The 17,748-nt window shown below is 38.2% G+C and overlaps 1 protein-coding gene across 3 annotated transcripts in view; it reads left to right on the top strand.

The window, feature by feature from the left end:
• The first annotated feature begins 5,279 nt into the window (after positions 1-5,279).
• naaladl2 (N-acetylated alpha-linked acidic dipeptidase like 2) overlaps positions 5,280-17,748 on the top strand; it is a 317,992-nt gene continuing 305,523 nt past the window's right edge. Inside the window, exon 1 of one of the 3 annotated variants that reach the window (XM_082156237.1) lies at positions 5,280-5,515. In XM_082156237.1, the coding sequence (XP_082012363.1) occupies positions 5,473-5,515 (43 nt within the window). In that variant the 5' untranslated portion in view covers positions 5,280-5,472. Of the gene's footprint in view, positions 5,516-7,587; positions 9,231-17,748 lie in introns of those variants that run through there. The other 2 variants (XM_082156236.1, XM_082156238.1) reach the window with 2 other exon arrangements.

The following is a 17,748-nucleotide window of genomic DNA, read 5'->3' as shown; positions in this document are numbered from 1 at the left end:
GGTGAAAATATTTTTCCAATATTTTTTGCTTTGTTCATAATATATCACATCTAGGCTTGCTGTATTGATAGTTTCTTGTGTCTCTGGCTCTTCATGTGTGAAGTGAGTGTTGTGCCAGATGCTAATCTCACTAACCTACTTGTCCACATGTCTATAAGTGTAAGCATCTTGAAACATCGATTGGTGCTGCGATCCCATCACAGCAGATTATCAGTGTAACAAGTGACTGCGGTGGTGATGTGCTCCCACCCGCTCTTCCTGCTGAGAGCATTAACCGTGATACAAACATGCTAATGGCAGCAGCTTGAGGTAAATACTAAAGAAAACCATGCACTTCCTTAATACCTGATGTGAGGTACTAGTGCAGGTAAAACAAATTATTGACATATTAATTTGCCACCTAAATGAACAGGAATGTAGGGCTTTATGAATTTACTGCTGAAAAAAACAAAAAACATCTTAAACCAGCTTCAGCTAGTTTGTTGGCCTTATCCGGTCTCCAAGCTAGCAAAGGCTGGTCTGTTGGCTGGTTTTAGAGGGGTTTTGGGCTTTCTTTTATGCCTAGTTAAACACTACCATGTCCTGGTCCTTGGCCACCTGAATTATTGCTTAGGGGCCACAGAATGCATTTTTTTTATTAATTTTTTTTATTCCACTGAGCTACTTTCTATTGTTTTTCAATGTATTTAACCTCTGCGCTAGCATCTCGTCCATGACACAGCATTCTAAAAACTTGGCGCTCAACTTTACAAAAAGTAAGAAAAATATTAAACCACTTCTCTAGACCTTGCACTTTTTGTCTTTCCACTGATCTGCGTCTCTCTTCTCTTGTTGCCCCTCGAATAAAAATTACAACCAAAAGCCGCACAATATGACATCGTATCAGTATTTTATTTTCCGAGTTGTGTTGCGGTAAAAAATAGCAATAGGTAGCACCAGTAGCTCTTCGAGTGCAGCCATTTGACGCCATCGATGCAGAATGCATTGCACACCTAAAATAGCGCCCCCCTTTGTCCAAAGTATGTATAAAACAATGTGAATTTTTAAAATAATGTAAATCTTTCATGTGTTTTCTACTACTTATTTGAGTAAGAGACATAATTTACATTATATTAAGCCCTACAAGCCTTAATACCAGGGGTTCACTTTAAAGTGCTTATGTTGTTGATGTTAAAGTTAACTTTATATTTTGAAAGCTTTTGCATTGTTTGAAGAAGATCTTATATACATAATTTTATGCTTTGACAGTAGCAGTTTATATAATGGTAAACATTGTTCTCATTGTGGTATGGCTTTTAATTACACATTGTTCAAGTAATTAATGTTGTAAAACATGTTTTTACATTTTTATAGAATATGCTAGTTATGCCATTCTGGATAATAGATCATACATTGTAATACTGTGATACCAGAGGGCACTCATCCCAACTCCTGGCCTTTTCCATTATGCCTTGTGTTTTCATTCTCACTTTGCATAGTCTTGTTTTGTGTTACACTGCTATTACACAGCGCCTTCATCCTGGTTTCCTTGGTCTTGGTCTTCTGCCCATTGTCCTGGATATCCTTGTTTGCCTGTGTTTTTGGACTCTATCGTACATTTGGATGGTTTACTCTGTGGTATTGACCTTATGCCTATTATATGGATTACGATTCTGGATTGTTCCAATTAAGCTGCATTTGGATCTTCAACCCAAGTCTCTGAGCAGTTCGTAACAGATACTGTTTAAACTCAAATAATATGAAATGTTTGCAATTCTTAAAATTAATTCTTAATTCTTTCTTTGTTTACATGGCATGAGAATCCATTTTATCCAAATATCTGCTCTAATCCTGGAAGTTTATTCTACGGAACATTTTCATTGTATTCACTTATGAGGATTTTTTCATACACAAGACAAAAGTGGATAAAAAGTCATGAAAAATGATAAATCCAAATGCCCTTTTCTACTGTCCACTTTGTATCCTCTGTTGCATAGATGAGACAGCAGAAAACATTCTTCTCCTGCTCCTTTTTGTGTGGTAAGCTCTTAATCATAATTACGGGGCTTTGGTGAATTCAGTTTTTGTGTTCTTTCAGTGGCCTACAGACACAGCCAGAAATAAGAGTCTCAGTCTCTAAGCTGCTATTGATTTATTTTCAATGAGTTAGTGTTATACAAAGTCCTAGAGGGTGAGGACGATGAGGAGGAGACCCAGGTGATGTTATTATCAGGTGTATCTAAACATTAAAAGAAGTTGGTGAATATGAGCCAAGTACCCATCACTTAGAAACCATGGGAAGTAACAGGAGACTGATGTAGCATCCCTATTCAACCGGCCTCTGAGATTCCCATCAGGATTTGAACAATGGGCCCACAACAACTGGCCTGAATGTTGGGCCTGCTAGTCTTTTTTTACCCAGCACTCTGTGAATGTGTAACATAATAGGGGTATGCATGTATGTTGGGATCTTTGGTGTGGTAATTCAGTTATGTTATTCACGTTGAGAGCATCTTTAAGGTGTATGCGCAGTGAGTGATGCCATTTTTCCAGGGAATCTGATGGATATTGAAAACGGGTTGTGTAAACCGAAACCTCTTCACTTTATTAAACCATAGACCGGAGTAACCCATCAGTCTGATGCATGTTTCAGAGGCTGAGCAGTCCTCAGATGGGCTGAGGAGAGGAACGGGTGCCATCGCACACTCATTAGACCCAAGAGCCGCTCTGTGGACCCTCTTGTTAAAGCCTTCACGCCTGGCCTGTTTATGTGGGTGGCGAAAAGATTTGCATTCTGCAGATCAAAAGATTTCCATATTCCTCTTAAAATGCAGTTTAGACTCAGACACTCGAGGAAAAAAAAAAAACGTTTCTCTCTATAATGAGCAACGCCGTGTGTGGACCAGAAAGTCAACTTTGCAATTCATAATTGTAGCTGCCCACTGAAGACGATCGGAAGAGTTTTGTCTCACTTTTGTGAGCGTGCACTACTCAACCATGAACATTTATTTAAATACAAAGCCATACACAGATACTTTGCCCTACAATGAAAATTCTGTCATAATTTACTTACCCTCATCTCAAAAAAGAAAAGGAAAATAAATACATATTTTGGTCCACATATTAAAAGTCAGCGAGGTCCCAAACAGCACTGGGCCCTCTGACTTTCAATGTACAGCTATAACATTACATGAGGGTGAGCAAATGAAGACAGAATTCAAAACATGATTCCAGCTAGGGGATGTCAATTTTCACAAATTCCCATGATCGATCGTCTTTAAATTAACAATCAATTAGTCGATTAATCGTTAGCCTTAATACTGCAATATGCTGCAATAACGCCGCCTCAGATGCGTTCTATTCAGAATGTGTACTCCTGTTGTGGCAACTAAACCCAATGAATTCCCAATGATTTAATAAAATTGTGTTCTAATATGACAGTCCCAATCATAGTTAGTCGTGCATTGCTGTTTGAGCTGCGCGGGCTGAAGCGCTGAATGAACACTGGCAAACTGGAGCACTTTGCTAGCGGGTTATTTAACTCAAAGAATATGATATCCTATATGACATTAAACAGATATACAAAATAAACATAATATTACAAATTATATGTTCACAAAATGATGTAAATGCACTATTGAACTTTAAAATAAGTTACGTGCCACAAGTCATGTTGTGGTTTCGCTCTATCTGGAGCAACGCGATGAAACAGCAACTAAACCCAAATAATTCACAATGTTTTATTTCAATATTGTTCTCTTTATAATGTTATGTAATATGACAGTCCCAATCATTGTCATTATTAGTCGTGCATTGCTGTTTGAGCTGGGCGCGCTGAAGATAATCAACACACGCTTTACTACAGCGTTAATTCTCAAACCAAATGCATCCTATATGAGATCAATCAGATATAGATAGGCCTACACAAAATACACACAATATTAAAACTTAGCCTACATATGCACAAAACAAAAGGCTGGCAAACTTATAGTCATGATGGTGTAAAATGGTCCCAAACATAACTCTGGCGCGCTCGCTTAACATGTTTCGGGGTTGAGCAGCACGCACACGCATGAACCTGCTTAATCGCTGATCGATTACGTTTTATTGATTAAATGTATTATCGACAATTAATCGATCGTCGATTGATTGTTAACATCCCTAAATCCAGCTAACAGGGAACGTTCTCAGAACTTTGGCTAACGTTCTGTCAAGGTTTCTTAAAGTTATGAACAAACCGTCTTCCAGAAATATTCTGGTCTATAATAATGTTCTCAAAATGTTAACATAAAATACATTCTTTATATGTCGTTCAAGGAACTGTTTTCTGAAACGTTTTTAGTTGGATGTTTGTGTAAAATTTTTTAAAGGTTACTACTTCAGTAGTTTCAGAATGTAGCTAAAGTACATTCGAAAGTAACGTTGCCATAATGTCTGCAAAAAGATCAAATTGAATGTTCCCTTAACTTTTGCCTAACATTTTTTTTTTACTTAATGTGAGTGTTAGCAAAATGTTCTTAGAACATATTTTTGTTACCTGGGAAGTGTTGTGGAAATTCTTGTTGTGTAGTTGACCTAGGCCTCTTTTAGCTATCAGTAATGTCAAATTACAGGGCTTGATAATGGTGCGTTTCGTTTGTCATTTTCAGCAAATGAAAGTGCATCACATTAATTAAGCAGTCTAGTTATTTTGAAAAAAGCGACTGTGGTTAAATCACATTATTTGTTGACCTTATCCATTAATCATTTATAAAATCACATCCAATTTTTATGACGACAAAAACAAACAAAACAAACAAAAAATTTGTGTTTTCTAATATCTAATTGTCATTGTTCTATCAGAGCCATTTGTCATCTTTTGTGCTGCATCAGCCTTATGAAAGTAAATTTGAGGACTAAACAAAGCAGAACGTGGATGATTCATGCTGTCGGGCCATTCTCTGCGAGTTCCTTGCGAGTTCCACTCCTCATTGGCTTCATTGTCGTATCTGCTTACAAGGCAAAGATAAAGTCAGAATGGGGTTTCTATTCCCTTTAGGGGAAAAGAAGTTCTAGGCTTATAGTTTTTCCTTGTCTTCTCGTCTTAAAATTGACATTTAAAGTCGCAATTACTTCAAAGACGGTCTAAAATCTGAACAATAAAAAGCTCCGGCATTGTTGCGTCCCAGGAGGTGTAACTGAATCATTTCTTTGGATCAAGTAATTGTTCTAACATGCAACTAAGTACATTTTCAGGCCAGTGTGTCCAGTTTCAGCAGGTGCATGCGGCACAGCGGGGCGGAGGAGGCGCCAAACAGGTTGGATGAGTACAGGTGAGCCAGGAAGCAGCTTATGCTAATTTGTTAACATGAGAAGAAATCCTCCTTAGAGCCGCACTTGCGAGAGGGAGACAAAGCTACATGGGAACCTATTAGATAACCAATTCTCCTGTCAGCCGCCTCACAGGGGGAGAGCGAGCGAGCGAGCGAGTGAGGGATAGAGAGTGTACCTGCGATGGTGGACACACAGGGATTCCATTCAAACCCAGCCCTGCAAGGTAAATGTTTATATTGCCAACCCTCTTATTCTCCATAATGAGCACGATGTTGGTTTTCTCACTGCCCTGTTTTGAATTGGTGCTTCGGCAGGTGCAACAGGCTCCCTAAGTTGTCTGTTAGACTCACTCAGAGAACCGTTTCCGGTGGTTTTGGCGAAGTAGCCTCCTGGGTTTCCTTATGTGTTGTTCATGATGAGATACATGAATCAAGAGAGCAGTTGTATTTCAGTGTCTTTTTTGCTGCAGAAGCATTATAGGTGGACGGTGTTTGAGTAAGCTGAGTTTGCACATAGTTTAACTTACAATATGATGTGATTCAGCTTATCATTTTGGGTTTAATGTGAAAAGCAAATATCTTTTTATTTGCTTAATGTCTCCATAAGTCTTCTGTCAACACAAACCTCATGTTGGATGTTGGTTTTAGTTAAAAGAGAGAGGAAAGATAAAACATGACTAATAAAGTTTCAATAGTTTCTATCTATTCACACATAATTTATTTAGTGTAAATCTGATGCAGAAATTTGTTAGTTATAAATATTGACTCTCTTTCTGTACTGTATATTTTTATATTTCCAGGCCTATTAGCAGTGGGTGCGTTTTGGTATGTGAGTTTGTGTAATACCACCGTATTATGTATGTGTGTACTTCAATATTTATCACTCCTAGTGTGATCACTCCAACATGTATAGGCATGCAGATGTCTGTTTGTGCAGAGAGTGTTAGCATTCCCGTCTCAGTGGCAGTGGCTTGGCTGGCAGTGAAATTAGTAATATATACAGTTCAAAAGACTGGGGTTGGATATTATTATTATTAGTAGTAGTAGTATTATTAGTATTGTTGGGTTTCTATTATTATTATCTTTTAAACAAAATTAATACTTTTATTTAGCAAGAGTATGCATTGAATCTTTTAAGTGACAGTACATACATTTATAATGTTACAAATGCTTCTTTTTTTTTCTATTCAAAAAAGTATCCTGAACAAATTAATGTATCACAGTTTTCTCAAAAATACAAAGCAGCACAACTGTTTTCAACATGAATAATAATAAATGTTTCTGGAGCAGCAAATCAGCATGTTAGATTTCTGAAGAAACACGTGACACTGAAGATATAAAGTAATGGCTGTTGAAAATTCAGCTTTGCCATTACACAAATTAATTGCATTTTTAAATAATTAAAGTAGAGTTAATTTTTATGTTGTAATAATTTTCCTACATTATTTCTGTTTTAATGTATTTTTAATCGAATAAATTCAGCTTTGGAGAGCAGCAGGTGTGCACATAACTTTTTTGGTCTGGTTCTCAATGGAGCACCTGAAGATGCTGCTTGGTACTCACACTTTGCGCGGCACACTAATCCTACAAGCTGTCGTCATCACTTTCCTCCTGACTGCTCTCCTCACTACCTTCTTTACTCTCGAACATGGTAGATGATGATGTTTTTGTTTTTTTTATTAACATTAATGACACAGACAACAGCAGGAATATTAGGCTGCTGTCACTTTAAGACCGGCTGTGTGCGCAGATAACTGCGCGAGTCCCGATTTTCACCTCTTCTTCCGCATTTAAAATCATTTGAATGTGTAAATTGGCAAGACAAAACACATCCAAATGATAAACTTTCACTCTATGATGGTTACACTTAGCAGTTAATCCGCGAATCACATGCGTGCCGAACCGTTGGGCCTTGTCCGTACGGATCATGGGTCAGCTGCGATCGGTTGCACCCCTCCCGTAAGTAAATGTGTTTCTGTCCCCAAAAATGTTGGTACTCAAAAGCACTTCCCTCCACGTTTTCTGGTGCGCATCATTTATTTTTACCTCGCATTTGAACCAGTTATGTGCACCCCTGAGCACAAGAGATTTCTTTCAAAAGCATAGCAAATTCTTAGCTATCCCAAGCTTTTGAATGGTAGTGAATTGTTGCTTGATTTTTTTATTTCCTGAGATTATTTAGCAAATTTTTATTGAACACCAATGGAGAAAGATGCTTTTTGGCAACATAATGGTAGTTACGGTATCTAATAGCAGAGGGTAATTGCTAATGCTAAACAGCCAAACTCTGAATCCAGGCCTTTTAATCTCAGAGGTGGACAAAAGCGTAAATGTGTGTGTGTGTGCGGTCTTGGCTTTGCTTTTTATAGGTCATGTCACCTTGTCCACGCTTGTTATTTTGATGAAACACACTCCTCTTCATGTCTAGCCCTAAAGGTCAATGGTCAAAAGGTGTACACCTGATCGGTTTTAGCAATCATATTAATTTCCTGTGTAACTGTATCCCAAAGAAGAGACATAAGGGATGACTCTTCAGATATGAATCATCTGCTTATCTATATTTAGTACCCTGTTTTGTTTGTTGTGTCGAATATAAGGAATAGACACACAGCTGGTGGTGGGGAAGCATTGACCCATCCTTGCCCATGCCTTCTACATGCTGACACACTGCTAAAAAGACCACATCATCCCCACCATACACATCACCCCTCTTTTGTTCACCCCTTCCTTTTGAAACTTGATCTTTTGAATTTCAAAGGCAGAGAGGAAACCAATGCTCCATCCTGGTATCTATACTCTTGTGGGACGTCCTTTGTTATCTGTCCTCAGAATGGTTGTTCATTGGCCATTGATAAGCACACCTCAGGACACCTTTGGTTTACAAAGGGGTACATAAATATACCTTATTTCTTCTGCATGTGTTTCAACTCAGTCAGCACATGGAACAAAAAGATTGGACGTCTACGTGGGCTACAGTAGGTGCAACATGGTGACCTTCTTAGTTCCTCAAAAAAGATAGGTAGATATAGACTTTCTTGTTTTACGCACAGAGAGATTGAGAGTCATTCTTTGAATGGAGGTATTTTCCATTTTCCTTTTTTTATTAAATTTAAATAAATTACATTTAATTACATTTAGATTGGGATTAGATGTGTAAGAAATTAGTCCTACACACAAGAGCGTTTTAAGGGCAAAAAACTGACAAATGTCTTGAGATACATTATCTGAACAATGTTTTCAGGTGTGGTAACCGCAGTATAAGCAGAATAATTGAATTATACGCTTTGCATCGTGGCCTCTGGCATTACCACCTCGGGTGTGCATTATTATTTTTAATAATTCAACGGCCCGTCGTCAACTATTCCTTACTTAACGTAACTTGCAAAACACTTAAATAGCAGACATTTATGTTTAGTGCACTTAAGAAATGTATACAATACATATTGTACACAAAACTGTTCTTAGCTTTATTTTGGGATCTGACGTGTGTTCAGCACAGTATTTGTTCTGTCTGGTTCCGCTCAGTGTGTCCATCTCTGTTAGAGATCATTTTTAGAGTTGTGCATTATCACCACAATAGTCCACCAAAACAATGTGACTCAATTCACACCGTGTCACCTCACATTTCCCGCTCCACTCTCTTCCGGAGAATCAAACAGGGAGAAACATCCTGTTCAGGCCGGTTGTACTTGGGACAGGCCTGGCAGGACAAATGAGATGGTGTCTACTATTTCAATGGAGCAGCTGTAAATGGTTGTTTGTTACGTTACAGTTAAGCTCTTAGCATGAATCTTCTGCGTGACACTTCACAACTGTCGTCTTGAGTGCCTGATTTATTCATGATATTGCTTCAACCGTCGGAAAGAAAAATAATGTACCTCCCCTCAACTTTTTTTTGCGGATGAAAAACCCTCCATGGGTTCGTAACGGATTTGTCAGGTCTGTAATGGATTTTGAAGGCAGAAAAAGTTACCATGAGACGTGGAGGCAAAAAGCAAACAATCTTTCAGCCGTGCGAGTGTGAGGAACATCTTCCTCATCCATAAAAGAAAAGTTAAACTGCTTTTAGCTGTGTTCTTCCTATTTTTTTTATTTTTTTGTGCAACCCTGTGCACAATACAACAATTTAAATAGATATGAATGCAAAGAGTGCTTCAATAGGCGTAATCCGCTCAGACTTAGTCTGTGTTCATAGAACCTACCTGTGTTATCGTCTGAAGCACGAAGGTCATTTTCCTCTTATGGATGTCAGCGAGGAGCACAAAGATATTTTAATGAATAGTCATTTAAATGCCTGAGCTCACCCATTCAGAGGAAGCCAATGAACGATTTGGCTCTGCTCAATTTGTCAGCTAAATAAATGTAACTGAGAGCATTCCACTAAAAAAAAAATCTCTAAATGTTTTGACTGTACAGAATGTACACTCTGCTTTTCATCTCTGGCTGTTGAATTGGGTAATTTCCCCTTGGCAGATTAAGTTAATTTATAATTACTACTTTATTTGACTTTCTTACTCAGTGTGACCCGGTTCATCCTCAAGCATCAAACAGGTTATGGCTCAAGTGTGCAAGTGACCCTCCAATGGTTCAGGATGTGCAATAGCTACCCTTTCTAAGAGTCTTTTATTTCTGCGTTTTTGGTTTTATTTTACAAAAGCGGTTGAAATATGATCACAAAACAAACACTACTGATCAGACAAAAAACAATAAATGATAATTTATTCAATAAAGTATATTTTTAAATTAATTTTATTTTCAAATGAAGAATAATATATTTAACACCAGAAAATAAATTTATTTTTTATTTTATTTTAAAGTAAATGTTGACTTTTTCAATATGGTGCTGCCTCTTCTTACTGTAAAATTTGTCCGTTGACCCCCCCCCCCCCCAAAAAAAGAAATAAAAACGTTTTGTATTTTCAGCAAGTTTTTCTCAATGATAACACTAATGACAGGAATTATTTACTTGAATTATGACTTATTTTGGTTTACTTTAACACTTATTAGACATTGCTCTAATGCATAATCCCTAAAAACAATAGAATTACTAAATAAATGTCAAACTGATACGGTGGGCAGGTGAAGGATGGATCTCAATGCAGCAGTATACTTTTATTCAGCAAACCAAACAAAACAAAGACAGAACTCCAAAGCAGAGAAAAATGTAACAGCTTTGCTGCACACCAATATACACAGACAATATAAGGAGCCAATGGAGGGGGCCACAGCTGACATATACCCCGACAACGCTAGAGGTCTGAAGGTCCACTAGAGGTCTGAAAGTCTGGACTAGAAGACCAAGGTGGAGTCGAAGGGATGAAGGACATGGGCGGCGTTGCAAGCATGGAGGACCAAGGTGGAACCAGAGAGTTGGGAGACCAAGGTGGAACTGGGGACTCGGAAGACCAAAGCAGAGCTGGTGGGAGTAAGGATGAAGGAGGAGTCAGTGACAAATAGGAGCCTGCTGGAGGTAAAGCTAGATGCCTGTAAGTCCGTGGCAACCAAGGTGATGGCTGACCAAGGCGGAGCCAGAGCTGAGGAAACAAGAACTAACATTAGGAAAACAAGGAGATACAAACTAAAAGTCCATGGAACTGAAACTGAAACTGAAACAGAGCTTAAACATTACACACAAAAACACAGCAGAAAGTGTTTTTTACAGCATCAAATTAAAACAATTTTTTTTAGAAATTGAATTATACCATTAGATGGAGCCACTGTTTGCCACATGACTGAAAATTCAAGGAACATTTTTGTCACTGTACTTTGACAATTACTCACTTGAAATATTGTATTTGCTAGTAGACATTTTGCTTATGGGCACTCTTTTAAACCAACCAACTGAGCTATAAATGCCATGTGACAGGAAAATGATGTCATGAAAATGCTGGTTGGCTGGTGGCCACAATAACTGCACCACAAGAAAACTCACTGTCCAAATCTGTCAGAATTTGTATCATTTAAGTGCCCATCAATAAAGCAATATGCTTTTGGCAGCATGATAGTGTAGTTATGACATTTAGCAGCAGAGGCTATACTTCACAAACACCCATTTAATGTGCGCACAAAAAACTTGGCAGTCCATTGTTGTTACACACATATATTTGTGGATGTGCTTCTGCCTGGATGGAACAATTCTGGAGATGGCAATTAAGCTTTGACTTTCTATGACTTTCCATTTATGAAAGTGTCAGGAGAGACTGCATTACCGGCTATGACATGCTTGATTGCTAATAGAGCTTGGGGTTTTGGGGTTGTCAGAAAGCAGATTTGCCATTTTGGCTTATAGGAACCGACCCTGAAAGAGATTCAACTCCTAACAAAACAGAAGGAGCCTTCATTAAGTATGTCATGATGAGGAGATTTTATGATTGATGCTGCATGGATAGTACAAGCACACCATGTATCTCTATTATGATACCATCTTCTCAGGAAATCTCAGTATACAGAGACTTCCTAATTGAAGCAGCCGATGGCCATTAGTCAGACTCAGAGATGAAGCTGTAGGACGATGTTACAAAATATTTCAGAACCTGCTGATATCAGAGGAAAAGGAACAGTAAGATTTTAAGTGCTTTTCCTCACACAGAGCTCTTATTTAGTTTCCGGATACTTGGAATCTAGAACATTTGTATTGCATATGTACTTGTACATATTGCATTGTATGGACTACAGTTGAAATTTTTACTTGAAATTAATCTTTTGTTGTTGTTGTTGTTGTTGTTATATTGTGATCCTTTTTGGAGGTTGATCACCACCAACAATATCAGAATGAGTTTTAGATTGCAAGGTTGTCAGATTATATACAAAGACTAAGTTCATAAATATTATCTTGTGATGAAGTTACTCATCTCCAGTCATGCTACTTAAATAATATTCATGATCCAAATTATAATATGTATGAATTGATGATGTGTGCGAGTGTTTTTTTTTAAATTATTTGGCCTTGTACACATTTCACTGTGTTTGACATACAGTATCAAACTAGTTTTACCGTTGCTCTGATATGTTTATAATTCGTTTTAATTAGGTCTGCACGATTAATTGAAATTAAACCCAAATCATGATTTGGCTTAGTGCGATTTTTTTTAAATTAAATAAATAAATGCACTGTGTGTTAGTGAAGAGCGGCTCTGTGATCAGTTGTAAATGCTGCTGTCTCTGAAAGCACTGCGACGTCTTACAAAACTTGTTATGCGAAGCATTCATAAACCTTTTGACCAACAAAAGACAACATTTAATAACATGTTTACTCCAAACTCACTACATAACGTCTGTCAACTGTTTGAAATTTCTTGCTGAAGAGGAGAATCTAAAGCTGATGAGCAGCTGATAATCATTGAATGAGGCAGACAATAGACCCTTTTACTGTTTGTACACAATGATGCCGTATGCGCGCGCACATTGGCAACGGAAGTATGGCGAGAATCAACAGCGTGTCAAGCTACGCGAGCGGATTAAACAACAGACGCAAGCATTTTTTATTATGTCCTCGCTCCAATCAACACGTTTAATCGCCTGCAGCCACTCTTCTGAAACGGCCGTGATCCTGTCGGAATAATATACAACTTAAGCCCCTTGGTGGAATATCGATTAGGGCAACCGTAAAGGCAACAACCAGACATTTTGATGCTGGGAAACTGTTTTGATAAACTTTCGGAGTTGCTAACACGTTAGAGCCAGTGGGGAGAAACACCACTTCCGTTGCCAAAATGCGCGCGCAGCTATTTGATCACGTGGGCTGTAAAAGGGTCTATATATCATTTTTATAGTATTCTATACAGTGATCAAGGTTCGATGTCGATTAGCATTGGATTATAAATATACTTTATTATGAAAATACCCGAGAAGGCTCGAAGAACCCAAATACACCATATACAGTATTGAGGCAGTCGTGTGTTTCTTTAATCAGTCAAAGTATTACTTCTTTTTATTCAGCTATAGCTTTATTAGGGATGCTTGGAACGTCGTTGTATTACTTCTGTGAGGCATATTTGGAGTTTCTGTACAAGGGTGCACTCCGGCGTCCAGTATAATTGAAACAAACGCTCAGAAATGCTTACTCCATCCTATTTTAGGTCAAATCATAACAATACGAAACTGATATTTAAAAATTGTAACATTAAGATTTAATTTAAAATAAAAAATGTTGTCAAAAATTAATGAATTGGCCATTCAACAATATCTTCTAAATGTACGTTCATAAAGGCCAGGTGGAGTGCTTTTTACTGAATTCATGGGCACAAATGAATATGTGGCATATTTTAGCATTAAAGTTTGTCCTTAAACATGGGCTAAATATTCTTTGAAAAAAATATGTTTTAACATCAAATGATTACCAAGAGAAAGAATAATGACTGGTTTTATTTATTTGTTTGCAGTGTAGAAAGTTCCTGCGTTTGTTCAGGAAATACCAGTCACACACTATTGCTGATGGTTACACACCTAATGCTCTTTTATCAGGTGACCTTTTCTCTTGCTGCTCTATTGTGAGGTGAAAGCCTTAACCAGATAGTCTTATTTATCCCCCCTTTGTAGTGGATGAGCTCTTGTTTGGTGAACTCCACAGCATCCCTCCCAGGAACCCTCTTTCAGCCTATAATTATCATCCTAGGTATTTTTTCCTGACTGATTTTTGTAATGATTTTTTTTCTGAGCTATTGGGCTGACTAATATTTGAGTTCAGCAGCTGAGACCTATCCTCAGATCACATACAATTAAAAGTAACCATTTTCTTTGTAATTAAAGTAATTTATTAATCTATCTATCTAGCTATAAATTACAGGAACGTCTTTCTGTCTGTCTGTCTGTCTGTCTCTGTGTGTGTGTCTGTTATTTGCATATCTCTTGAACCGTTAGTCCGATGGATTTCAAACTTGACAGGTATCTTGCTACGGGCACGAGTAAGTGCAGTGCCAAGTTTGACGTTGTTTGGATTAGAAATGCAAAAGATATCGGTAAATATACACTCACCTAAAGGATTATTAGGAACACCTGTTCAATTTCTCATTAATGCAATTATCTAATCAACCAATCACATGGCAGTTGCTTCAATGCATTTAGGTGTGTGGTCCTGGTCAAGACAATCTCCTGAACTCCAAACTGAATGTCAGAATGGGAAAGAAAGGTGATTTAAGCAATTTTGAGCGTGGCATGGTTGTTGGTGCCAGACGGGCCGGTCTGAGTATTTCACAATCTGCTCAGTTACTGGGATTTTCATGCACAACCATTTCTAGGGTTTACAAAGAATGGTGTGAAAAGGGAAAAACATCCAGTATGCGGCAGTCCTGTGGGCGAAAATGCCTTGTTGATGTTTCAGAGGTCAGAGGAGAATGGGCCGAATGATTCAAGCTGATAGAAGAGCAACTTTGACTGAAATAACCACTCGTTACAACCGAGGTATGCAGCAAAGCATTTGTGAATCCACAACACGCACAACCTTGAGGCGGATGGGCTACAACAGCAGAAGACCCCACCGGGTACCACTCATCTCCACTACAAATAGGAAAAAGAGGCTACAATTTGCACAAGCTCACCAAAATTGGACAGTTGAAGACTGGAAAAATGTTGCCTGGTCTGATGAGTCTCGATTTCTGTTGAGACATTCAGATGGTAGAGTCAGAATTTGGCGTAAACAGAATGAGAACATGGATCCATCATGCCTTGTTACCACTGTGCAGGCTGGTGGTGGTGGTGTAATGGTGTGGGGGATGTTTTCTTGGCACACTTTAGGCCCCTTAGTGCCAATTGGGCATCGTTTAAATGCCACGGCCTACCTGAGCATTGTTTCTGACCATGTCCATCCCTTTATGACCACCATGCACCCATCCTCAGATGGCTACTTCCAGCAGGATAATGCACCATGTCACAAAGCTCGAATCATTTCAAATTGGTTTCTTGAACATGACAATGAGTTCACTGTACTAAAATGGCCCCCACAGTCACCAGATCTCAACCCAATAGAGCATCTTTGGGATGTGGTGGAACGGGAGCTTCGTGCCCTGGATGTGCATCCCACAAATCTCCATCAACTGCAAGATGCTATCCTATCAATATGGGCCAACATTTCTAAAGAATGCTTTCAGCACCTTGTTGAATCAATGCCACGTAGAATTAAGGCAGTTCTGAAGGCGAAAGGGGGTCAAACACAGTATTAGTATGGTGTTCCTAATAATCCTTTAGGTGAGTGTATATCGGTAAAAGAGGACACATTGGGTTTTGCCACACTAGCCGCTGGCCACTCCCCCTCTCACTCTGAGAGACAGAGGGTCGATGAAAGCAGCGGAGCTTAAGTAGCGTTTTCTCAGAGTTCACTGTGTAGCCTGCTCCCTGAATCATCTCTATTATTCATTTGTGGATGTTAACTGAATCTGTAAGGGGCCGATCACACCTGACGCATTTTTTTGCAGTGAGAGGCGCCTATTTTCAATTGCGTTTTTGAAGTAAAAAAAAAGCAACTCCGAGCGGAAAAAGCGCCCGACGTCATTGCGTTTTTTTCCACTGTCCAATTGAATGAATGGAGAGGCAGGCCTTTCGTTTTAGTGATGAAAGCTACAGTTGCTTGAATGCCCGGAGAGTGCGATGATGGAGGATTAACTTGTGGTGCTCTCGTGGATTACCAGGAGCTTAACAACTTCACGAACCGTAACTACCACAATGTTAACAGAAAGTAAATAAAGTTAATAAAAGGCTGATTTGGCGTGTTCTTGACTGACAGGACAGCTGTTACAGTGGTTGCCGAGCAACATAAAAAACACAGCGCACTGCTCGTTCTGTGTGATGGTAAGTGCTGTGCACCTCGCGTTTTCGAACCTGAAAAACGCGTTAGGTGTGATCGGGGCTTAAGTCAGCTACACTGTTTACTTCTGAAAATTATATTTTATTCTGGTGTGCTTAACGTTATCGCTACTGTGTAATAGTAGCCTATGCTATTCACCAACTAAACATATTCTATGCAATGCGTTCAGTCTCTTTCACGGCTATCATTTGTAGTAGCCTATTCACAAACTGTTTGCTTAAGCGTAGCGTTTTCTCGGAGTTAACTGTGTAGCCTGCTCCCTCAACCATGTAGTTCAATTTTCCATATTTATTGTATGTCATTATTATGTCAGTATCAGTATTTGCTTTCTACCATGCACAAATAAAAATGTCACTGAACTTTTGCTGTGTAATTGTAACAATGAGCACTCAAACATACCAAACCAACAATTACTAAAAACATACACAAAAACTGATTTTGGACGGGCACTGCACTAGGATTTGTCAATGTAGAACAGTGTCTGATCTGCCTTCTTTCAGTTGTTTGCTTGTAAATGGTGAAAAAGCAGTTCAATAAAAATGTACCCTGAGGATCAATGGAGAGGCATTAGCAGAGAAATACACTGCTGGATGTGCCACAGTTTTATATTTATTGTATTACAACACTGGATTTCTGAAGCCTTGTTTATACTTTCACCTGGCTCCGCACCATGAGCCTTCGCTGACTGTGCGCGCTCCCTCTCCAAATGGTTGAGGCGTTTATACTTGACCTACTCGCCATCGTATCATTGCATTCGGTTCAGTTCGAAGTGTCATATTCATTAAAAACTATTTCATACATTTTCATAAATGCATAAATAAACATACGAAGAGTTCAGATGCAAAAGCCTCTAAGTGCCATCTGAAAATTTCTTCTAGAATGATCATTTTTATCAAGCTCGTATATTTAAGTTCAATAATTTAACTTAAATGGCAATGCAAATGACCTATTAATTGTCATTTAAGTGAAATTACTTAACTTAAGTATACAAGCTTTATAAAAATGATCATTCTAAAAGAAAATTTCAGATGGCACTTAGAGGCTTTTGCATCTGAACTCTTCATACATAAACATGAATGGCAAGTGATATATATATATATATATATATATATATATATATATATATATATATATATATATATATATATATATATATATATATGCATATATATAAATGCATGTGATTGACTGCCCTAATATATATGTGCCCTAATACACACAGCAGCTATTATGATTTTTAATTTCATCCCATTTTAATGAAATTTATTTAATTTCAAATGCCTATAATAGAGCCAGATATTTGCTGGACGTCCTCACAATATTCCATAAAGCAGAGAGCAAACACGACCAACCTATATTAATGGTGGTAGAAAAGACGTAAAATGTTCACTAATTCCTTTGGGGCTTTACCTTTGCTTTTATCAGATCTTTGTTCACAGTCTGACATTATCAGAAGTGATTATCCCCTGCCGTCCAGAATGAATAGTCCAAATGATTTGATTTAACCTGTTGTGGAAGGCGCTTTTATATAATTATGCATAATGTCATGACTTTAAAAAAAAATCATTTGTGAGCTGCTTTAGTAAGAAAGCATCTTCTAAGAGCATACATGGGAACTATATGTATATAATAAAACTGAGTATGAGTTTTATTAAGTAA

This window comes from Leuciscus leuciscus (assembly GCF_965113295.1).
Source record: "Leuciscus leuciscus genome assembly, chromosome: 23".
Classification (NCBI taxonomy): Eukaryota; Metazoa; Chordata; class Actinopteri; order Cypriniformes; family Leuciscidae; genus Leuciscus; species Leuciscus leuciscus.
This window is presented reverse-complemented; position numbering and strand designations above follow the sequence as displayed.